We start from the raw sequence: 24323 nt of genomic DNA, 5'->3' as shown, positions 1-24323 counted from the left end.
ATAAAGATCATTGTTAAAATATTAATAAAAATACAAGCATAGCATGACAACTTCTTGGTCCCTTGATTCTATATGTTTCTAATGCTTACTGAAAACCATCTTCTGATGTCAAAGTAAGTTACTGATGGATGAGACTGTCTTTAGTTAGCATTTATTCAAATAAACAAACAAATAATGATCACTCTTGACATGTACCTGCACAGACAGTTGAGGTGGATCCTTCTTCTCTGATCTCATCTCTATTACAGCTATGTTGGGTTTTTTAACCTCAACCAGTGGTTTTGGTGGCACTTGAGGAAGAGAGGTTGTAACTGTTACAGGGTGTGGTTTACCTATAACTACTCCAGCAGGCTGCAGTGAGATGTCACTAATCTGGGTTTGACCTAAGGACAGTTAAAAAATAATTAAAGACATATATAAAACTCCAAAATTGGTAAATTGATTAATTAAAGTCTGGGTGTCTGTGTTTCACATAAGACAGACTGAGATCTCACATGCAATTACAGACCAATTAAAAAGTCCCCTATTAACACTAGCTAAAATATAGTGCTTCACCAGGTAATTTTAAGGCTTTCCCAGCAGAAGCTGTAAACGCAACACTACCATTTTTTTAAGTTATTCACTTTTCTTGATTATGGTGACACCTACTGCTGATAGTGAGAATAACTACATTGTGTTTGCCATTCAAAAATTACATAACATGCTTCCCCCACCTCACATTTTCTTAATCATACTCAAAATACTATTACACTTACTATAGCATCCCAGAAATCTTTGTCTGAGACACCTTTTGTTTTTAATAATTATCTTCTTTAAATGCCAATATAATACTAAACCTTCCTGAAACAAGGCCTATATAAAGGTTCTATTGAAGGCCCAAAAATACAGAAGCCATGACAATGAATTTAGCGTGTTTGGCACAATCCTACTGAAATCACTGGGCTGAAATAATCGTAAATGTTGAATCCAAGGGCCAATGATTCAGTTCCTGCTTACCTGGATACCAAACTTAAAGCCAGGACAAGAATCCTAGAAGTACAAAGTGTACCAAAGGAGGTATGTACAGCTAAGCAAATAATTGCTCTGTCAGGGTGTCGCCAGACATCCAGCATGAGGAATGAAGAGAACCAGAACTTTTTAAACTGTTCTCCCATGTAGATTTCCCACAAGAAGGGCAGCTGCAAATCGCATGGGCTGGCACAAATCACTGACTTCAGAAGATGTAAGCTGTATTTCCATGAAGTAGCAGTAATTAATCTTCACACATCCTTCTACAGGTTATTTGCTCCTACCTAGTGGAATAGCCATAGGAATTAGGTGACCTTCAAGTGGACCACAGACAGCAGGCACATCTTGACTTGGACTAAAAAGATACTGATTTTCTTGGGAAACTACATATAAAGGATGCTGTTTTCTAGGGCTGGTGACCACCTTCTGTGTGTGAGAACAGGTCTGTGTTCTTGCTGACTTTACCTTTGTACCTGCAACAAGAACAGATAAACTGCGTGTCATCAACACACATACAAATCCAGTAACATCAAATACTCTACTAATTTAAGCCCTTCTACTGAAACAGTTAGAAGTTTTTGCTGTGGGATGGAGGGAACAAGGGAGACAGACAGGAAGGGCAGAATCTAAAAGTGCTAAGTTAGATGTTGTTTTGTTTTTAATAATTATCTTCTTTAAATGTCAATATAATACTAAACCTTCCTGAAACAAGGCCTATATAAAGGTTCTATTGAAGGCCCAAAAATACAGAAGCCATGACAATGAATTTAGCGTCCCAGTATTGACAGCAACGAAGGAGTTAAAATTACAGTTTTTCAGCATCTGAATCGAGCAAATAAAGGCACAGAAACATGGAAGGAAAGGACACATGGATGGTAGTAGGTTGGAATGAAACGTGTGATGTAGCAGCTAAGAAGAAACCAATTATTTAGGTTTGAAATACAGCATTAGATGAGCATGCAGACTGGCATAAAAAATAGACAGGATATAGAATATAGCCAGACTTTCATCTGTTGTTCATCTGGTTAACTGCCTCAATTTTATAAACATGCAGTTTGTCTCCAGCCACAAGATTGACAGGTACTCAAAGGAACAGGTATAATCTACAAATTCCTGGTTTAACAACTCACTGCTCCTGATAAATAAATCCATAACTAATATCCATAAGCCTTGACTTGCAACATCAAGGAAGTGCAGATTTTTTGGTCCAATTTTGAAAATGTATTGCTAAGTAGCCACCAAGAAGTAATTTGTATGTAACAATGCTTAAGCAGTGGAACATTTATTGCAACGTTGCATTTCTCACTAAACAGTCATGCAAGCTCTTATTCAACCTATATTCTTTGCAAACAATGGATATTATTAAGGAAATCATTAACTTTAATCTAAATGGATAAAAACTGCCTGAAACATCCCCAAAAAAGGAGTCAACAATCCTGAATCAAACAAAAGAGCTTCTACTGCTATTTTCTAGGCATTAGGAAAATGAACCTGGAAAGAATCACATTGGTAATCAACTCCACATCTTCAATACTGTCAAAAAATGTCATCTTACTCCTCTGTTGTTTCTAGTCATCACCCTTCCTGTATTAACGGCCAGTTAACACATGGCAACAAGCACTTTTTAGCTCTGTTCACATTTAATAGCTTCCTAATTAATTGAAGAGTGAAAGTCAATGATTATAAAATTTAGGGATAATAAAGATTGATAATGTGACTTTTAACAAACGCAGACAAGCCACGTAAGGCAATTCACTCAAGAAGTGGTATTTTTGTACACACAGATTATGGGTTACAAGCCTAGAAACAGGAATGGCAAGTCATAATTCTTCAGTGAGAAAATACAGGTCAGAAAGAAGTGTCTGTGAAAAAGGCTTTAAGGTCATGTTGGATAAGCAATGCAATGAGACATCACAATACAAAGCTGTGGTCAATGGGATAACTGTAATCCTCAGATGTCTCAACAGGATGTCAGTGAGGTGAAGCAGGAGAAGACTTCCATATATCATAATCACAGAACCACAGAATAGTTTGGGTTGGAACGGACCTTTCAAGGCCATCTCGTCCAACCCCCCTGCCACGAGCAGGGACAGCTTCAACTAGAGCAGGTTGCTCAGAGCCCCGTCCAACCTGACCTGGAATGTTTCCAGGGATGGAGCATCTACCACCTCTCTGGGCAACCTGGGCCAGGGTTTCACCACCCTCCTTGGGAAAAAATCTTCCTTAGATCTAGTCTAAATCTACCCTTTCAGTTTAAAACCATTACCCCTTGTCCTATTGCAACAGGCCCTGCTAAAAAGTCTGTCCCCGTCTTTCCTATAGGCCCCCTTTAAGCCCTGGCAGGCTGCAATAAGGTCTCCCCGGAGCCTTCTCTTCTACAGGCTGAACAACCCCAACTCTCTCAGCCTGTCCTCACAGCAGAGATGTTCCAGCCCTCTGAGCATTGCTGTGGCCTCCTCTGGACCCGCTCCAACAGGTCCATGTCTCTCCTGTGCTGAGGGCTTGGGAGCTGGATGCAGCACTGCAGGGGGGTCTCACCAGAGCAGAGCAGAGGGGCAGAATCACCTTCCTTGACCTGCTGGCCATGATGTTTTTGATGCAGCCCAGGATTGCATTCAGTACTAATTCTGTATCTCTAAATATTAAAATAGATTGGACATTAAAAGGCCATTTCATTTTTTAAGGAAAATCACCTGGAAAGTGAATTAGATGTAAACTGAAGCCAAAAACTCATTATAAATCAGATACTAAAATTTAAGTGTGCCATTTACTTTTGAACCGTAAGGTATTTAGCCATGGGAAGAAGTAATTAAGAGCAGAATTTCTGATGCCTTTAAATGATGAGCAAGTGCCTTTCTGCAAAGCATAGGTTAGCCAGAAAAATTGTTCTTTAGTCAAAGACAAATTACTGGACTCGGTAACATAAATAGATACAGTTCAGTGGCTTGTGATTTAGGAGAGGTCATACTACATGATCTAACAGTCCCCCTGGCCTTGAACTTTTGAGTAAAAGCAGAAATTGGCAACATATCTGTAATACCGCCAACTTGTAAAAACAAGGTTCTCACAGTAAGAATGATTAAGTACTGTATACACATAGCACCTCATTTTAATTGCTTTCAACTTTTCATTTCCCCCTGAAAAGTTTATTTGCACTGGGCAGAAACGAGACATTTAATTAAACTTAGCTTTAAAAAACTAGTGTTTTACATATATTTATCAGTTCAAATTATGCAAGAAAACATCTTTTTTTAGAAATGCTCTCTTACTCATAAAAGTGTTAGTTGGATTTTTCTCCTAACTTCCCATAAGAAACCAAGCATTAGTCACTAGAGTTTATTTGCAAAGAAAATGGTTGAGAGTTATAAAATGACTGAAAAGAGACTCTCCAGATGGCCGTTTCAGTCTTAAATAAACATCCTTATTCCAACACTAATTTAAAACAAGCTCAGTGGACTGCTCTAACAAAATAGAGTCATTTAATAAGTCTGGATTTTCCAGCCAATCAAACCCAAGGCCAACAACTTCCAATAATTTTTAAGCCTTTATCACCTGGTACATCAAGGCCAGGAAGGGAATCTGTGGGTGCAGATCCGTGAAGGAAAAAAACAACCATGGCTAATGCGAGCAAGATTTCTTTCTTTAAGAACCTGGTGCTTTAAAGTGCTCATTCAACTTTGTCTCTTTGTATTTATACTCCTCCTAGAGAGGAGTACAGATCTGTTTCTAATTTTATTATTTATACTTTCCTGCCTTAACAGCATCTTTCAGAAAAGCAGCCCTCAAAAACATTTAACCATTTTATCTTCATGAGACCCATGTGAAACACGAAGTATTGCTTTTCCATTTTATTGGCAGGATGTAGGAAAGCCCAAAAATTAAGCTGCTTGACCAACTGTCTTATAAGAAGAGTCAAAGACAGGCAATGTATCAAACAAAGGCTGACTTCAATGTAAAGCCATTAAAATCAGAAAACTTGGAACTAGGACACAGGTTAATTGGAATGCTTTCTTTTAAGTGACATAAAAACATTCCATATTCTTCCTTTCTTCCCTTAGATAAGAATACAAGGGGGTGTCTTACTTTACTTACTGTCAAGATAGAGACAAAATCATAACTTTCTGTAACTGCAGCCTGATGTGAAATAGAGAAACAAATTTTATGGCAGCTTTATTATTGCAAACACATATGTTGCTGTACTGCTGTCGTATGACTTAATGACTTGGAGGAGAATCACTTTGAGTAAAGGCTATCCAGAGTTCATTCTGTTTTCAAGCAAACAGCTTTTAAACTGTATTTGTCACATGCAGGAGTTCTGAAGATTGAATACAGCAACGGATCCAGTACACTTCAGTACACAGTTTTCTCCTTCATTTCTATTCACCTCCAACAGAAAACACGCTAAAGCACAAGAGCAGCTTATTACAACTGCATGCAACCTGTACCTTTACATTTCACTGACAATACTGAATTAAACATGTTACCAGCAGAAAAGTGGTAGTATCAAATGACCTATGTATTATAAATAGGTTGGGAGGGAGAGGGGCACTTTTTCTGACTCTTTACTCAGTATTGTTTCTGGAATGATGAAATTGGCCCCCCTGGAAAGGTTCTGACCTTCTATAAAGGACAAGAGCCCAATAAATACAGAAGAAAAATGTCATTTAAGACTTAGCAAAAGCAGAACTGCTGAATAAATATTTTTAAAGTGTCTGTTCTCAATCCAAATCTTAGCGGTCACTGTATCACAGTTATTGCTATACTATATATAAAAACAAAAAGAGAGGCAAGGAGAACCTCCATCCCCTACTGGATATGGCAGGGAACATTGTCTCCAAGGACGAGGACAAGGTTGAGGCACTTAATGCCTTCTTTGCCTCAGTCTTTAATAGCCAGTCCAGGTATCCACAGGGTATTCAGCCCCCTGAGCTGGAAGATGGGGATGGAGAGCACAATGTACTCCTCATAATCCAGGAGGAAGCAGTCAAGGACATGCTAAACCACCTGGACACCCACAAGTCTATGGGGCCTGATGGGATCCACCCGAGAGTGCTGAGAGAGCTGGCGGAGGAGCTTGCCAAGACACTCTCCATGATTTATCAGCAGTCCTGGTTAACAGTGGAGGTCCCAGAAGACTGGAGGCTTGCCAATGTGACGCCTGTCTACAAGAAAGGCCGGAAGGAGGATCCTGGGAACTACAGGCCTGTCAGCCTGACCTCTGTACAATGGAAGATTATGGAGCGGTTGGTCTTGAGAGTGCTCACAGGGCACCTGCAGGACAACCAAGGGATCAGGCCCAGCCAGCATGGGTTCATGAAAGGCAGGTCCTGCTTGATCAACCTGATCTCCTTCTATGACCAGGTGACCTGCCTAGTGGATGAAGGAAAGGCTGTGGATGTTGTCTACCTGGACTTTAGTAAAGCCTTTGACAGCATCTCCCACAGCATTCTCCTGGAGAAACTGGCAGCTCGTGGCTTAGACGGGTTTACTCTTCGCTGGGTGAGGAACTGGCTGGATGGCCGAGCCCAGAGAGTTGTGGTGAACGGCGTTAAATCCGGCTGGCGGCCGGTCACAAGCGGTGTTCCCCAGGGCTCGGTTCTGGGGCCGGTCTTGTTCAATATCTTTACTGATGATCTGGATGAGGGAATTGAGTGCTCCCTCAGTAAGTTTGCAGATGACACCAAGCTGGGTGGGAGTGTTGATCTGTTGGAGGGTAGGAGGGCTCTGCAGAGCGATCGGACAGGCTGGATCAATGGGCAGAGGCCAACTGTATGAGGTTTAATAAGGCCAAGTGCAGGGTCCTGCACTTTGGCCACAACAACCCCATGCAACGCTACAGGCTTGGGAAGGAGTGGCTGGAGAGCAGCCCGGCAGAAAGGGACCTGGGGGTGCTGGTTGACAGCCGGCTGAACATGAGCCGGCAGTGTGCCCAGGTGGCCAAGAAGGCCAACAGCATCCTGGCCTGTATCAGCACTAGTGTGGCCAGCAGGAGTAGGGAAGTGATTGTGCCCCTGTACTCGGCACTGGTGAGGCCGCACCTTGAATCCTGTGTTCAATTTTGGGCCCCTCACTACAAGAAGGATGTTGAGGTGCTGGAGCGTGTCCAGAGAAGGGCAACGAAGCTGGTGAGAGGTCTGGAGCACAAGTCTTATGAGGAGCAGCTGAGGGAACTGAGGTTGTTTAGTCTGGAGAAGAGGAGGCTGAGAGGAGACCATATCACTCTCTACAGCTACCTGAAAGGGGGTTGTGGCGACGAGGGTGTTGGTCTCTTCTCCCAAGTAACTAGTGATAGGACAAGAGGAAATGGCCTCAAGTTGCACCAGGGGAGGTTTAGATTGGATATTAGGAAAAATTTCTTCACCGAGAGAGTGGTCAAGCATTGGAACAGGCTGCCCAGGGAGGTGGTGGAATCGCCATCTCTGGAAGTGTTCAAAAAACATGTGGATGTGGTGCTTCAGGACATGGTTTAGGGGACATGGTGGCACTGGATTGATGGTTGGACTTGATGATCTTGAAGGTCCTTTCCAACCTAGTGATTCTGTGATTCTGTGATTAAGTGCTTAGTAGCACACATTTTATTCAAAAAAATCTGTACAGAATAAACTAAACTACAGGTGTGCAGCATAGCCAGTAGTCAAAAAGGGTGTTATATCATGCTGGTCCTTCAAATGAGTATACCAGCAATTTTCACAAAAATAGAAGTGTTTCAAGAGAGTCAAATAAAATATATAAGCAACAAGACTAGCCGTTTTCATATACCAAGTGCCCACCTTTTAAAAAATAAGTAAGTTTTAAAAAGTCTTCTAGATTTTTGCCAGGACTATAACCCCCATTTTCCAGGAGGGTTATGAGAATTGCAAATACTTTCTACCAATAACAATCTTCCTTCATGGATCACAACTGGGGTCCAGAGCACAGGTAAGAAAATTGCCAGGAAATAGCATAAAGACTACACTAAGCTTAAAAATAGATTCTTGTACTATTTTGAGGATTTGCCGCTGTGGATATACATCATAACGTCAAAAAAAAACCCCAAAACAAAAACCAGCAGTGCTTGTCTTCAAAGACATATAAATGTTTTATACCATACATTTTAATGGCCTGAAAAAATGGTCTCATCAACTGACTGCCTTCTCATGTTAATCTCTTTTATTTCATACAGAATATAGTATTTTGACAGTTATAATAAAAACTCGGACACCATTTTTTAAACATGACAGTTAAGATTGCATCAAGTATACTTTCCCTGCATGGGTAACAACAGCATAAGTGCAAGAAGCATAGAGGGAAGCCAACCAATATTTTTCCACTGACGCTGATCCTATTAACTTGATTGTGCCCACTATCACTTTAACTGCCTCTTACACTTACCACACTCTTTTTCTCCATCATTATCTTTTACCATGTAATTTGCTCACTCTCTTCCACAGTGAGATGATACATATTTATTTTTCTGACATATCAGTTAAAGATTAATCTTAGTTTCTGTATTAAGAATCAGCTAAGTTTTGAAAAGATAACTAGGAAATAAAACAGATCCAATTAAAACATTTCTACTAACTCAGGATAAAGTTTATCTACACTTACCTATGTCAGATACCATATAGTTTCACTTTCTTATTATTTTTACACATTTTTAATAGATTTGAAAATCAGAATCTTCTGATCCTAACACTTTGCCTACAAAACTACTGCATGGAATTCATTATTAATCCACTAATAACCTTAATCAATTAAATAACCTTAACAAGCTAGTACAAAAGAGAGTTATACTCCATTTTTAACCGTGACTTGACTAACAAAAGAAGTTACCTGGATTTAGTGAACTTAACCCATGCATCCGATTAACATGTCTTTCAATATTTTCAAGTTAATAGATGTCATATTCACACCTATAAATTTAAATTTTTGTATTTCAATTAATGTATTAGAAGTGGGAAATGAAATATCAGGCTTCCTTAATTTTTCACATCTCGTTAGATTTCTTAACTCTGAATGAATCAATCATTTAAATGATATGACAGGAAGAATACATTTCTCAGTAACCTTTATCAAAAGCTGATTTAGTTTTTCAACACACTCAGCTTTCAGGTGCTTATCTCATTAGTTCTAGCAATTCAGCTCCTTAAGAATTGGGCAACAATATATATTAATATGTTTGTCAAATTTATACTTTATTAAATTTCCAAATTTAATGAAGTATAAATTTGACAATCTAAAATAAGTGAGATACACACTAAGAAAATCTGAAAACCTATTGGTGTTTTTTAGTTTTGAAAAGAGTTTAGGATAGGATAGGATAATTTCAGTTGGACGGGACCTACACAATCATCTAGTCCAACTGCCTGACCAATTCAGGGATGATGAAAAGTTAAAGCACGGTATTAAGGGCATTTTCCAAATACCTCTTAAACACTGGCAAGCATGGGGCATTGACCACCTTTCTAGGAAGCCTACTGCAAGTTGCTTAAGCTTTAAATTGAAGAGCAGGTGAACTACAATTAAATAGTTTAATTTCTATAAGGAATTCCTAATAGAAAAACTGAGAAGGAACATCTTATTCACATCAAAGAATTACTTACCTCTGACACATTCTATCACCTTGGGTCTTTGAAGTTTAGATTTGGGAGAGGGAGAGTTGAATCTCAGATATGGTGCTTTTTTAAGCGTGCTACGATGGCCCTGGTAAATTGGTTTCCCATACACTTGACACAGATAGTCTTCATTTTGTACAATTGCACTTCCATTCACAGGTTCCTGACACACACCAGGAAAAAAAAAGAGGAAGAAAAAAAAAAGTGTAGTTTACAATTTTTCACGTATGAAAATTTGAACACATCGGCAGTGTTGCAAAAGTCTAGTGTAAAAAGAGTAAGTTCTGCAACAAACAGTATAAACTGCAAGCACACATGAAAACTTACGCATACAGAATACATACAAGAAGCTTACTAACATCTGAGTAAAATAGCAGGTACTGCGTAAGACAAATTCAAATTCGTAACATAACAATGAATTCTACACTGTTATACAAACTTAGCTTAGGCTTCTACAGCACATGAAAACAAGGACAATCCTGACAACAGAAATCCACAGGACAGGGCTATCGCTTTCTTTTAAAATTATTACAGTTACACATACAATTTTTCACACGACTACTGCAATCTAAAGCATAGTAGTCATTACCAAAAAAGAAACCAACTGCTTGGGGACTCACATCTGCCTTTTTTTCTTTCCTCTGCAAACTTTCAGAAGAAAAGTAAGTTCTAAACCTCTGTTTGCTTGTGTTATCTTCTGCTTGCTTCTGCAATGGCTTAGCTGCAGATAAAGGCTTCTTTGTCGAGCATCCTTGGATTTTTTGAGTTTTTGCTTTAATTTCTTTATTGGTCTTCATAGCCTTGATGTTTTGGGCTCTCTTGATCCATGGGACCTTTTGATCATATTTCACTTGTTCCAAATCATTTCTTGCCATTTCAGCCTAAAGATAAAACATAAACGTAATAAAAGGAGATTTTATCTTCAAGGCTATCAGAAGAGTCTGTGGATAACTTCGAAGTTCTGAGAAATGGCCTGTTTGTCATGTTAGACAGCAACTGTGACCAGTGATTTCCATTAAGCAATTGAAGTTTCAAAATAGAGGTAAATATTTCACTATAGCATACTACATACTAGTAATAATAAGCCGTTTTCTCATGTTTTCAAGTTGTGAGTGAATCATGTTTAACTACTGACATGAAAGAACAATGTAAGGTGAAAAAAGTATAATGCAAAAACCTGAATTCATTTTTTGCAGCCATACCTGTATTTCTACACTGATTGCCTTAATCCACTCATCCACAGTCTTTCTGATACGAATCTCTTCCAATACATCTCTGAAATAGAAGAAAGAACTATTTTAGGTCAGTGCTTCTTAAATTGCACAGATTTGTTCCTGGGAAAGTAGTGACCTATAAACACTATAAAGAGAGAAAGCCAGAACACAGACAGTAAGATTATGTACCTCTACAGTCTCCAAAAGGCACCAAGCATGGCCTACCCGAGTTTCCCAAACCTAAATCTGTTCTTTCATAGTGCTACCTGCAAACCCCACCCTGCCATTGGTAACATTATTACAAACATCTACAAATAAACGACAGCTATGTGTCAGTTCCTGTTTTGATCAAAAACTGAAAAAAAGGCAACAAAAATATTCCAACTCAAAAGACAGAAAGCAGATGACACAAATTATTATTTCCTCTAAAAGATAATGATAGCAGATATCATGCCTGAAAAAAATCTTTACATGACGAGAACAGATACATTCCCCAGGAAAACGCAAGACTAAGTTGTATTTTAATAGGAAAACTTTCATTATGATTCAAGCAGGAGTATTTAACACAACTAACAAGGCAAAAGTTCAAAAGTCAAAGATCTGCTGTAGTATGACTAATTCTGTAACATTTAGAGGCATAGGAAGCCTCTTCTGTTCTGAATGATGAAATTATTCTTTAATTTTCCTATTAATGCAAGTTGGTCTACAAAAAGCTAAATGACCCCGTGTCATGACAGCAGAGCAGTTTGTCCAGATGATACAGCCTCATAATTCAGGTTTACCAAGAAGTAACATGTACCTGCCAAGAAATTAAATTCATACCAGGAGGGTCAAAAAACATTTGAAGTTCAAGAGAATCACCTAATGATAAGTCCCCCTTTTCCAAGGGACTGCACTAGTTCTTCAATGCACGGAATCAAAAAAATTGAAAGATAGGTGATAAAAGGTGAGCAGATACAATGAGTAGTCATACAAAGCATTGAATTCTAGGGTCTGACCTGTTTGTAGTCAAGGCGTTAATAAAAGTATACATGGCATCTCCATCTTTCGCGTGAATAACAGCTTCCAAATTTTCTTCAAGAACTTTTTTATTGTTTTGAACTCCTCTCAAAATCATTTCAGCATCCCTCAGTATAGATTTTGGCACTTTAACATTTTGAAGGATGGATGTTTTATTGAGCAGATGATGTTCAGGAAGATCAGGTGCAACAGTAGGCTTTTTTGTCTAAAATTGAAACAGAACCTCTAGCTTTTAATCAGAGACTGAAATTTCAATTTTCTACACACTGATCAGAATTCCTATTATTCTATTATCACATCAATGCCTGTCATATGAAATACTGTCCACGTGTACTATCATCACCTTCAATTACTCAAGAACGTTCAATATATTGCAAATGTATTTAAAAGTCAAGCAATAGGAAAGACATGAAAAAGCTCTCAAATGCAAAATGATGTAATGTATGAGAAGCAATGCTAATGAAACTAATAAGCATGTGAAAAGATACCAATTGGGTACATAAAGTATCACATGCAAATCTCTCCATGTAACAGCATTTAAGTATAATTAAAAGCCGAATGAAAACCAACATCCTCTAAATATATGCACTCACTCGGCATAAACCTACCCCAAGGAACACCAAGCAATATATGTAAGTTTCAACAACAACAAAATAAACCCCTCAACAGCACCATGATCATCTCTCCCTTTGTTTCTTCTGAAAAGTGAAGATCAGTGAAAGAAGCAACTATTAGCCTTTTGCTTTGCAGAACCCTTTTACAGAGATAAAAATCGAGCATATATTAGCTGCTAAATACAAAAGGAAGGGACACAAGCACATGGGAAACAAGCAGTCATACAGGTATAGTTCTACCATTCATTCTCACGCTCCTGATGAAACCCAGAGGTCCCCAAGTAAAGTGCTTCATTTTCCAGAAAAGAAACAAACAAAAAAATTTTAAATGTGATAAATGTGTGTAAAGAAAAAGAAGCCCCAAAACAAAACCAAAATACCCAAACTTGATTAGACTCTGAAATCACTAACTGAAAGAACAGAAAATTATCTCACAGATCACAAATCAGTTTTGGCTTAAAGACTACTCTTTTATCAAATCAGAACATAAACTTTTGTTTAATTCTAACAGGTGTACTGCCAAAGCACAATGGATATCATAAAACAGAAATCAACACACTGATCCCATGATCTTGGTTTTACCTGGTGAGAAAAGGACAATATACCAAATTATTTACCAATTTTACATAGGTTTTTATTTTAAAATGAAACTTTTTGACAAATACTACCTCAATAAGACAGGTAAAATTTGTGAGAAAATGTAAGAAATACAGATACATGTTCAACCACAAAATAATGTAGACTTGCCAGTTAGACCCAGATCACGAAATGGTAACTATATTAGCAGTCCACACTATGTTCATTTGAGACAGCAGCTTTCTGCCTGACATTTTTATTATTCCCTCAGAATAGTTCACTAAGATTGAATAAGACAAGACAAAGAAGAAGTGAAATCTTACTTTGAGTAGTGTAATCTGCACATAAGAGCAACCTTCTCAAAAAAATAAAGGTATGCAATAGTTACTGTAGTGTTATCTCACTGCAAGCATATTCAAAACTGTTTCAGTATTAAAAAGAAAATAAAATAATTCAAGGTATACCTTAATAAGATCATTCATGTCTGATTTCCACAAATTTGCTTCCTAAAAAGAAAGAAGAGCTGTTGAAACTTATCTAAAGACAGATCTGTCAAGGTAAAATCTACAGTAGATATTTGATCAATTTAAATGGGCACAATGAATTCCTTGTGAACTACTAAATCTCACTGCACACTTCTTGGTTTAGAGCACCACCTTCTGTTCCATCTCAACCTATCTCAGTTAATTCAGGCCTTTCGTTTGCCTGTGTGACAAAGCTAGCAGTCATTTATCCCAAGCATTTATTTTCTCACTCTTCAAATCTCTCCATGATGAGAAGTCAATAGCTAAGTATCTAATTGAGTCAACTCCACATTTGCTCAAGTCATCACCTCTATCTCCCTATTGACCTTTTTTGTAAGAAAGAAGAAGAGATTTGAAGCCATGTATGTCAACATTGTCCTTCTCACCTGCCATTCCTTCTCCCATCTCATCCTGTTCCGTGTTGCCTATAGTAAGGTATGTTATTCAACGTAAGTGTTTTAACAATAAGTAAGCACATATTTGCAACATAAATGGGGCACATAGCATCTGTTCTCTTACTAGTAAGAACAGTTAAACGTGCAATCCACTAATATGTCACAAAATCTGTGAAACAATGCATCAGCTATACTGTGAGATATGACAGATGAAGCTACGTTTTCTAAAGATACAGGAACAAATAACTGGCACATAATACAAAATATTTTTAGGGAAATATGCAAGCTGAAACCTTCAACCACAGAAATGAACCAACAGAATCAAAGCTATTATGTTCCAAGCCAATTCACAAACCTGTGAATTTTCAAGTCTTTCTTCTTTCCCACGACATGTATTTACAAGAACAGAGGATCACAGCAGACAGGCTAAATGATCAGGTATACCTTGCTTCTACATGGAACCAGGTTAACATACAGATAAAAGCCTCAATTTTCGAAAGCCAGAGACAAGTTACATGTTGCCAGCACAGAACCATTTTAACACCAAAGGTACAAAATCATTAGCATGAGAAACAATACAATGATATACCATTGTCCACTGCATACTGCCTGAGACATCATTACACAGGCTCAAAGCCCTTCCACACAGCAAGACTGCAATATTTCAAGTAATTGTAAACATATGTCAGTCTTTTTACAGAGGTAGAAGCAAGGACAGCATTTTTACTGATACCAGACCTTCTCCACACTTTTTATTTCCCTTAATCAAACTCTTGGTCATTCTAATAACATGGGCTTTACCTGTAGCATGTCATGCATTTCTCTTCTCAACTGGCTAAGATCCTGAAGTAAATAATCTGCTTTTTTCACCGTTTTCTCAATTGAATTGCAGTTCTGGAAGGAGCTTTCAAAAGCAGGGAATGAGTCTGTGTGTAAAGCAGTACGCCTGATGGAAGAAACACTGTTGATTAAAAGTCTCATGGGTTTTCATGAGGCCCAACAAAGTAGACAACTTTGAAACTGAGCATTAATTTAAAGTGCAAGAATACCAAACCTTTTTATAAAATGGAATTTGCTTTTTCACCTGAGGCTAGATAGGGATAACAGGGTTATCTCTGTTTACCACTTAACACCCTGAGCTGTACCCATGTATTTTGAACAGTGAAACTGCATCTACAATTCAGATCTAATAAAGCGACATTTAAACTTTGGATACCTTTCCATTTGAAGCACTTAAGATTTTTGTCTATACTATCATAAATAAGACAGTATCTATGAAGCTGTTTCTCATTACGTTAGTGAAACTATGACATCAAATTATTGCCTGGGGAAAAGATGTTTCAGACTGGATGGCTAAAAAAATTTTCTAACTGACTCTAAAGCTTAGAAATGGGTAGGCTGATGCTGCTCCTTCCCAACAAAGTGTTCTCATACAGCTCCCATAAGCAGGCAGCTTGGAGTCTCACTGACAAAGGCAATTTCACTTTAACACAAAGCCTGTATAGCTGGTTCCTTGACACTACACAAACTGCTGCAATAGAATACTTACACCCATAAGACAGAAAAGCACTCCAAGTGACACCCACTGACCCCTGAGGAAGGCGTTACAAACTATTCTTAGCAACAAGCTTTCACCTATGTTCAGCACGACAGAAATACAAAAGTAGCATAGAAAAAGCAGCACTGCCAGCAGGTCAAGGGAGGGGATTCTGCCCCTTTACTCTGCTCTGGGGAGACCTCCCCTGCAGTGCTGCATCCAGCTCCCGAGCCCTCAGCACAGGAGAGACATGGACCTGTTGGAGAAGGTCCAGAGGCCACAAAAATGACCAGAGGGCTGGAACAGCTCTGCTGTGAGGACAGGCTGAGAGAGTTGGGGTTGTTCAGCCTGGAGAAGAGAAGGCTCCGGGGAGACCTTAGTGCAGCCTGCCAGGACTTAAAGGGGGCTTACAGGAAAGACGGGAACAGACTTTTTAGCAGGGCCTGTTGCAATAGGACAAGGGGTAATGGTTTTAAACTAAAAGAGGGTAGATTTAACGTAGATCTAAGGAAGAAATTTTTCCCAATGAGGGTGGTGAAACCCTGGCCCAGGTTGCCCAGAGAGATGGTAGATGCCCCATCCTTGGAAACATTCCAGGTCAGGTTGGATGGGGCTCTGAGCAACCTGTTCTAGTTGAAGCTGTCCCTGCTCATGGCAGGGGGGTTGGACGAGATGGCCTTGAAAGGTCCCTTCCAACCCAAACAATTCTATGAGTCTATGATTCTATAACAAATACCAGTGCTCCAGGGTTTTACTTCATGTACCACTTAGTCAGAATCAAGGACCACACCAGTGACTCTATTACACCATCAATATCTACTATGCCTTTCTCAATTTCATTAAAACAAACAAGTCTTTCTCAGTTTTGGATTGTTTTGTTTATTTACCTGTCTCTCTCAGAATGCCCGCTCATTTTATTACTGTTTAATGCTGCCTTCTTGGAAGGCTCAATTTGCCCCAGTGGAATTTCTTGAGAATTCAGAATATGCTCAAGAAGGGTCCCTTCACCTAAGGCAGAAAAAAGAAAGCTAAATTTGTTCAATGTATTCAACACTTTCTTCTCCTTTCCAGATATTTCACCACTATATAATACTCACCAAGGACAGTAAAAATAATTTTTAGATTTTAAAATATAGATTTACTTCAGATAAGACAAGTCACATAAACCATTCACACTATCTTACATTATCTTTACATTAGCAAAGTCAGAAAACAGATGAAAGAAACTGTGACAGCAATTAACTGAGTCACAGAGAAACATTCTGTCCATAACGTCACAGATTTGCTCTTCTTCCTTTGTCTCGTTTCATTTATTCCCAGACCCAGGGGTCTGGGAACAAAAGGAGTATGTGAATGCTTTGTAAAAAAAGAGATAGAAGCAGCAGTCTCTGAGAAGGATCTGATGAAGACACAAACAGGCATTTTGTCTACGATAAGAGTACAATGGCTGGATCTTTTAAATGTTCTTCCTCAATCTTAGATCCTCGAACAATTCTAAACACAACCAGCTAAAAAAAAAAAAAAAAAAAGCTTTATTTTTTGATGAAATCTTCAAAACTTAATTTCATGGCACTAAACTGATCAAAAGCAGTAGAAGTACTTCCTTTGCCTCACACATGCTATTTTCATTATGATGGCCTAGAGACCCTATGAATGCATGTTTTTGTGAAAAAATATTCAATTGATTCATTCATTCAATGAGAATGATATTGAGTAGATCCCAAGCTTTTAACTATTCTATATAATCTTCCTTAAACCTGACAATGAAAGGTCACTCAATTTTTCACCTGAGAAAACATAATGTCTCGACATGACTGCTCACTGAAATAGGTTAGACCAGTACTGTCATTAAATTTTCAGTTAGTTAAGAGAAAGTGACTTATTAACAAAAGTAACCCTTCCCAAACATACTTTCTGAATATATGTATTTAAGTGCCAGCAACCCAACAGCTCAGAATTGGCGAGGACCACAGAAAGTAATCCCCTGGCAATACCATTCATGCCAGTGGGGGGCAGGAGTGTCTTACAATACCTTCACTTTTGGATTTGGGAATATTTTCCTTTTCTGTTACAGGGTTTTCCTTCTTTGAGATGTTCACATTTTTTGATACAGGTTCTGGAGCATATCTCCGAGGAACTGGTGTCTTTAGAGGAGATTTTTGTGTATGAATGCCACAACTTTGAAACTGGCTTGAATATGCTTCGGGGGGGGAAAAAGTTATTTAAATGTTAACAATTTTCTTCACAGGAAAACAAATCTAGAAAAAAATAATCATGCCAACATCATGAATTTTTTTACAAAAATTCAAAACATTACAGAACTAGTTAAAAAAGTAAACATGCAGAAAGTTTCATACTTACAAGTGCCATTATAGAAGGATAAAAAAACCACCCAGCCATAGTATGAGCTAGTTCATGACAAGATTCCACATAGATTATTTCTCAGTAAGATTATTTTAGGTTAAGTCTAAGCCTCTCTTGGTACAGACTAAGCAGTTAGTAAACACCAAACTCTCACTTTAATTTAAACTGGAACACTTTCAGAATAAGTGGTATACATTATATAGTATATTAGGCAATAAAATCAAATATACAGAAGAAATGTTTACTACTCATTACTGATGTGATGTACAATCCAATATTAATGGAAACAAAATTAATACAAAACTATCGCTGGAAGTAAGATATTAAGAATTTGTCTTCACCATGGGCAAGCGGACCACTGGTAGGAAGTAAACCCCTCTGACATGAAGATACTTCGTTAGCAAGCAATCGCTGTTCTGGCTTCTCAGATTGTTTTGTCAGGAGACTGGAGGAAGGTCCATGAATTTGCTGTAAACCATGCATGTTGACTGCAGAGCTAATGAGATGAGACTAAGGGACAGAATTACGAAGTATTTCTCATATATGCACTAGTTTCCAAGTAAAACTCTAAACATGAATACTTGTCACATAATCATATTAATCAGATTTTGACATGGTATTTGAGAGAAAATGAATTAACAACAACCTCGGATCAGAGACGTGCTTGGACATTAGTCTGCCTTTCAAAAAGCGTGGAGGACTCTCCAAAGAAACAATTTATAACTGTTCATAGATGTTTAGTCTGACTGGCTACTCATTAAATGACAGTTTCTTCAATTAACAAAGGTCTAAACAATTTCTTAGTGGGAATGAGAACATTCCACAATTTTTGCATTTACTTTCCACAGACATAAAAATTAGGGGTGGGGTAGATGAGCAGATATCTGGGACAGAACCAGAAATAAAACTTTTCCCAAAAAGCTCTAAGCTTACATGCTGGCCACTGGATCTTTCTTTCTTTTTAATACTAAGATATAATCCAAATTATTATAACATTAACACTGAGATACAGAAGAAATTATTAAGCTAAAGCTTCTGCATTGTTACTTTGATACCTGAATATTCATTTGTTGCTCCTGTAATTTTTCCAGATGCTGAATCCGTTGAGCCATGAAAGCATTCATTTGTTTTTCAAGCTCACTGACTCTTTCGTGACAGTGGGGCTTCTCACATTGAGTCTTCATATTTGTTTGCTCTTCAGCAACACACTGAAGTTGTCTGTCTGTCTCCTGTAGTTTATGAAGTAATGCTGAAACGGAGTTAACTTTTGCTTCCAAATCATTTTGAACCTGCGAGAGAGGGGGGAAAAAAAGGAAAGGGAAAAAACCTTACTGCAAAAGAGGTGCAAGCATGAAGAAACCAAAACAACCTTTCCAGCATCATGGAAAGATCTGCTTCCCAAAAGACAAAGAAAATATTAGTCAGCCCTAACTTTTGGTGGTTTAGCAATACCATGAAACTCTTCTAAAAGATGAATCAAATGGTCTCTGTCCATTTGCCCATTTAGCCAAATCCAAATGAGTTCTCTCTGGTATATTGGTCAGTAAGTCTGAGATTACTAACACACAGAAAACAGTAAGCAGGCACATTCAGTCTCTCTGGCTGTACTATGAACAATTTCAACATCTACTGCTTTAGGTGGACACAAAACTAGTATTACCACATGCTACTTACTTTAAGAAGTGGAGCTGCAGTAGCAATGGCAGCAGCAGTTGCTGCGGCAATGGTTGTTGCAGAATCAACTTCCCTGTGTATTGACCTGGTGTCATGACCAACATTTTCTTTTTTTTCTGTGGAGGCATTTCCTAAGAGCTGTACCTTCACCTCCTTAAGTACAGGAGTATTCTGAGTTCTATAAAAATAAACAAGTGCCTGTAAATAACATTGTTTTCTCCATATCCCCTCCAAGCAAATTATTTCCCACATGTAGCATTGGTATCACTACTTATATAAGCATTTCTCCTTGAAGCTCTTTATGCCCAGGAAATAATTTTATTCTTGTCTTTCAGCATGACATGGGAAATTTCTCAGGATTATGTTGCAGATTCTAATATAAAAGGCATTTTCCTGTGATGACTGCAACTGCCACAAAGAGTATGTTTACAGGTTGTATTTTGCAAAGCTCAATGTACTAGTAGCGAAGTCCAACTAAACTTCTGATCTTCAAGCCTGATCTTTCCAGCCTATGGATAAACAGCATGTGTCCTTATCTGTCTTTAAAATTATTATATATTTGGCATGAAATGAATTATTTGTCAGAGCAGATTTTGCCTGACTCTTGTATCACGAAATCATTAATTCAAACAGTCTAATGGCATTACCAAAAATATGTAAAATAAACAAGATACGCCAGTGAGCTTTCAATGACAAAATAAACTGAAAACACCTTCACAGACAGAAAAAGAATACTAACAGAGAACAATAAAAAATACTTTTTCCTTACCAGCTGTGCATTTTGGCAGAAACTGAAGAAGTAGTATAGTAGCATACCTGTACAGAAATAGAACAGCTGAGACACTAACAACATATAACATATACTTACTTTTGCTTTAACACTGCTCTCAAAGCCTCTTTCTGGCCAGTAGCGTATTGAGAAATAAAAACATCACCTGTGGGGAATGACACAGAACATACTTTATCAGGTAAACTGACATAAAATTTCTATTTTAGAGGTAGACACAAACTGTTATTTCAACAACATGTACAATTTTGCTGCGAAGAATCTGTTGCCTGCACAAACTACATTCTACTGCAATAACAAATTCTTTCCCTTCACTAAGTAGCAGATTTAACTAATGATGAGAGTAAGTACAATTTTATCCAGTACTGAATGCTGGTATCAATAAAATCTGTTTTGGTATGCTGTGAAAATGACAATACCTTACCTTCATAAAACCTGGGAGAAAATGCCATATAACTAGTAACTTGAGCCCAAACAACCAATCTAATAAAAACCTGCTAATTTTAACTAAAAAACAAAACAAAACAAAACAAACAAACAAAAACCCCCCAAAAAAACAACCTGTGATATGAATATTTCCCCACAGTCATCATAAATTACAACAAATTTTTGTAATAGCTTTAAATTATGCTAAAAGGATTGCAGCCTCTCCTTCATCCACTGTTGACTGAGCAGAGATAACAACCCAAGATGTGGCAGGTTTGGTGTTTCACCACTGCTAATTACACACAGCTAATACACACATGCTGATAAACCAGCTAGCTGCTGCCTCTGTGACCATAACAGAGGAAACTAAATTATTGCTTTTTGGCCTTAAATGGGGGTATTGATTTGTGTTTCTTTCCTCTACACAGCCACAGATATCCAAGAAACCTGCAGAAGTGTATTTTCTTTAAAAAGCCTTCACTTCCCCAAATCTGATTGAAACTGACTGGCAGATTCAGAAGTTAAAGACACTGCCAATGGGATTTCTTTGATTCTTAAGGATTAAAAATATACTTTTTACAGTACGAGTTGCTTCCAGAAAAATATGCATATTACAATATACAATAACACACAATGGGAAAATGCATCCAAACGAGGCCCCGGACTCAAAATTCTCTATTCAGAGACATGAAGAGCTCAACTAGCAAAAGGAATCTCCACATTCTGGTGCACTGGTACAAGTCCTTCTCAGTTTATCACAAGAGCTACATAAGTCAGTGTAATGCCAGCAAGACTGAAGTAAAGTTTGCAAAGTTTAAGAACATAAATTACAATTATCATTTTTTAGCAAAGAAATATTTGAGTATTTTCACTGAAAAATTTCTGTGTTGAAGAAAAATATCTAAGATAAAATTAAAACTCCCTTTTCCTCTAATTAATCATTTTTGTTACAAAAACAAGGGTTGTAGCAGTACATCAATGTGTCTTACCTTTAGGTCTTCTGCTATTTTCCAGCAGCAGTGAAGGATCTTCTTGTACTGCAGCTTCTCTAGGATAATCCTTCAGAACAAGAAGAGCAGAAAAGCATACATCAAAGCCTCTGGTATCAGTGGCCAAAATTTTAGCAGCAGATGGAATTGCTGAATATGCAAATGTCACCATCTTCACACACTAACACAAGGTCTTGGAACAAAACATGCTAAGACCTCTAGTGCAGAATCATCTGGACTTTGTAGTCAAGAAGTCACATGATATTTTAGGGACAAAAAAACCTAGAAACAGAATTCAAATTAAAATTATGTATTCTAAGTGCTGATTAAGCATATTCTCCTCATTTGTGGCCAAAGAAGTAGGAGTGAAACTACATAGGTTTAAGTTTATACAAGTTGCTAATCTCAAACAATTCAGGATTACCCATACACACACAATTAAGCACATGTAATACTGTAGAACTGAAAGGAAAGATCTGAATTTTCTTAAGTGGAATCCATGAATAATCAAAGCCTAGGAGGAGTCATAAAGGCAAGTCAGGAAGGTAAAAATCTCTTACTTAACCTTATTTACTCCACTGTCCATTTGAGACTTCTGTTCAGCTCACTAGGTCTACTTTGAGCCATGCAGAGACTTTGCTGCAATCCTTTCACAGCATTGGTTAATTTTATCCTCATGCATGCTCATCACATTATGGATGCCGTAGAGACAAGTCTCTACTGTATGTAATGTACAACAAGCAAATCAAAAGGAAATAAGCCTTTTAATTGTAAGTATTAAAGAGTTCCATATAGACTGATGTCCCTTTCATTGTCTATGATATGAAGACAAAAAAAAAAATCTACAAGATGTTTTAGGTTTTTCTAAGGAATATGTGCCATGTATAACCACCTTTTCAACAGAAGAATTACACTAAAAGTTGAAAACATACCTTGGTATCTACTATGCAACAGATAAACAAAGTCCCTCCAAACACTTCATCATTAATATCGCATTAGCAGCAACTCAAAGAGGAAAGCAGCTGCAGTTATTGTGCAGAAGCTGAGCCTAAGATTTGCTATGCTTTTACAGAAGCTACAACTTTTTGAGAAAAATGCTGTTTTCTTAGTCTGCAATCACAGGAAGCAACAGTAACTGTTCTTACCATTTGTGATAAAAACATGGGCTCTGTAGAATGTTCTACTGAAAGCAGATGTTCTGGACATCCTTTAGTACTTGGGACTCCTAAAAAAAAAAAAACAAGTTTGCTGTCATCATAATGATTTGTTATGCATTTTCAGTACACTTTGACTAACCCAAATCTCAATCTTCCCTCTGCCTGTATCTTTGAATACCTAAACATAACAACTTTTGTAACACAGATGGCAACAGCCATCAAGCTGAAGCTTAGAAACATTAATGAATTATGTGAGCCTGGATTATAGACTTGTTTTATAAGATATGAAGAAGTCTCTGAAAAACAGAGCAGCTGAAAAATCGACAATGTCTAGTTCAAATTCCAGTCTAAAGATGATAGGAATATAGAAAGTTATAATTGTCTAGAGAGACAATTATAATTATATGACAACATATCTTACAGAAGGACACTGAGTACAGTACACATTTTCATTATGTCAGAGACTAATGTCTTCCTAACACTACAAAAATTACATATTTTGAAGCTGTTTGAACGCTGACCCCCAAAAGACTAAAATCCCCTCCCCAGACTCCGAAGACTGTAATACATTTTAAAGAAACAAAATGAATATTCTGACTAGGTAAGTAGCACGGATTGTATCAGTTTTGAATTTGAAGAGTACGTGGTACATCACTACAGTCTCATTCTATTAAAAAGGACTTAAAATTATTTACTTAATAGCCTTTTTTAAAAGTTACAGAAAAGGATGCAATTGTGGTTTTTTTCATTTTGTTTACTCATCTATGCAAGCTTCATTTTACAGGCAGTGGACCAGTGTATGTTGTTTGTGTCAAGCAGGTGGGGTTTAGGAGTAGAAGGTTTGTTTGTTTGCTTTCCAAGACTACAAGGGAAGAAAAACAATTGTAACACATAAAAATTAAAGTTATGGTAGTTAGCAGGGAAGCTTGTTTTTTCATAATAGTTTTTTTGATTAGTTTCTAACTAAACAGCTCTAAAACTCATATTGTTCAATAAAACCTGCAAAAATTCTGCAAATAAAAAAGACTGGAGCTGAATGACTTACTCAGAATGCCTACTTCCAACATTTAATATTTATTACCTTTCAAGTGTCCAGTAAACACTTTTTTAGGCAAGCTTGTACAGCTATAGCTTGAACATCTACTAGCTCAAGCTCTCCAGGAAAATCCATCTTTAAAGAAACAGAGAAAGAGGAAAAGTGTTTAAAAGACTTTTGATAGCTCTTCCAGTACAAAACCACAAAATAATTCAAAAAATTCCATGAATACACAAAGGAGGCCAAAATATTGGGACTACTCAGAGTTGACTGTTGGCAGGAGCATTATCTTGTTGAGGCACAGATTTGCTTGCTGACTACACTTTGGGCATAAAGTTAAAGAGATATATGGTGTCCAAAATATGAGCTACAAATTGCATTAAAAACCATGACAGACTGGAAAGGCCC

The 24323-nt window shown here is 37.6% G+C and overlaps 1 protein-coding gene across 1 annotated transcript in view; it reads right to left on the bottom strand.

The window, feature by feature from the left end:
* The window catches only part of KIAA0586, a gene marked incomplete at both ends in the record, with an annotated part of 77345 nt that overhangs the window by 52324 nt on the left and 698 nt on the right, over positions 1 to 24323 (bottom strand). Inside the window, 16 exons of the mRNA XM_082000769.1 lie at positions 196 to 383; positions 1293 to 1481; positions 9591 to 9765; positions 10223 to 10483; positions 10805 to 10877; positions 11815 to 12041; positions 13491 to 13532; positions 14747 to 14891; positions 16370 to 16490; positions 17515 to 17682; positions 18188 to 18356; positions 18902 to 19135; positions 19521 to 19698; positions 20389 to 20455; positions 21723 to 21792; positions 22868 to 22947. Coding sequence (XP_081856895.1) covers positions 196 to 383; positions 1293 to 1481; positions 9591 to 9765; positions 10223 to 10483; positions 10805 to 10877; positions 11815 to 12041; positions 13491 to 13532; positions 14747 to 14891; positions 16370 to 16490; positions 17515 to 17682; positions 18188 to 18356; positions 18902 to 19135; positions 19521 to 19698; positions 20389 to 20455; positions 21723 to 21792; positions 22868 to 22947 — 2387 coding nt within the window. The remainder of the gene's footprint in view (positions 1 to 195; positions 384 to 1292; positions 1482 to 9590; positions 9766 to 10222; positions 10484 to 10804; positions 10878 to 11814; positions 12042 to 13490; positions 13533 to 14746; positions 14892 to 16369; positions 16491 to 17514; positions 17683 to 18187; positions 18357 to 18901; positions 19136 to 19520; positions 19699 to 20388; positions 20456 to 21722; positions 21793 to 22867; positions 22948 to 24323) is intronic.

This window comes from Phaethon aethereus (assembly GCF_964289735.1).
Source record: "Phaethon aethereus genome assembly, chromosome: 5".
Taxonomy (NCBI): Eukaryota; Metazoa; Chordata; class Aves; order Phaethontiformes; family Phaethontidae; genus Phaethon; species Phaethon aethereus.
The sequence above is the reverse complement of the archived record's forward strand: the minus strand, read 5'-3'. Positions and strand labels throughout refer to the sequence as shown.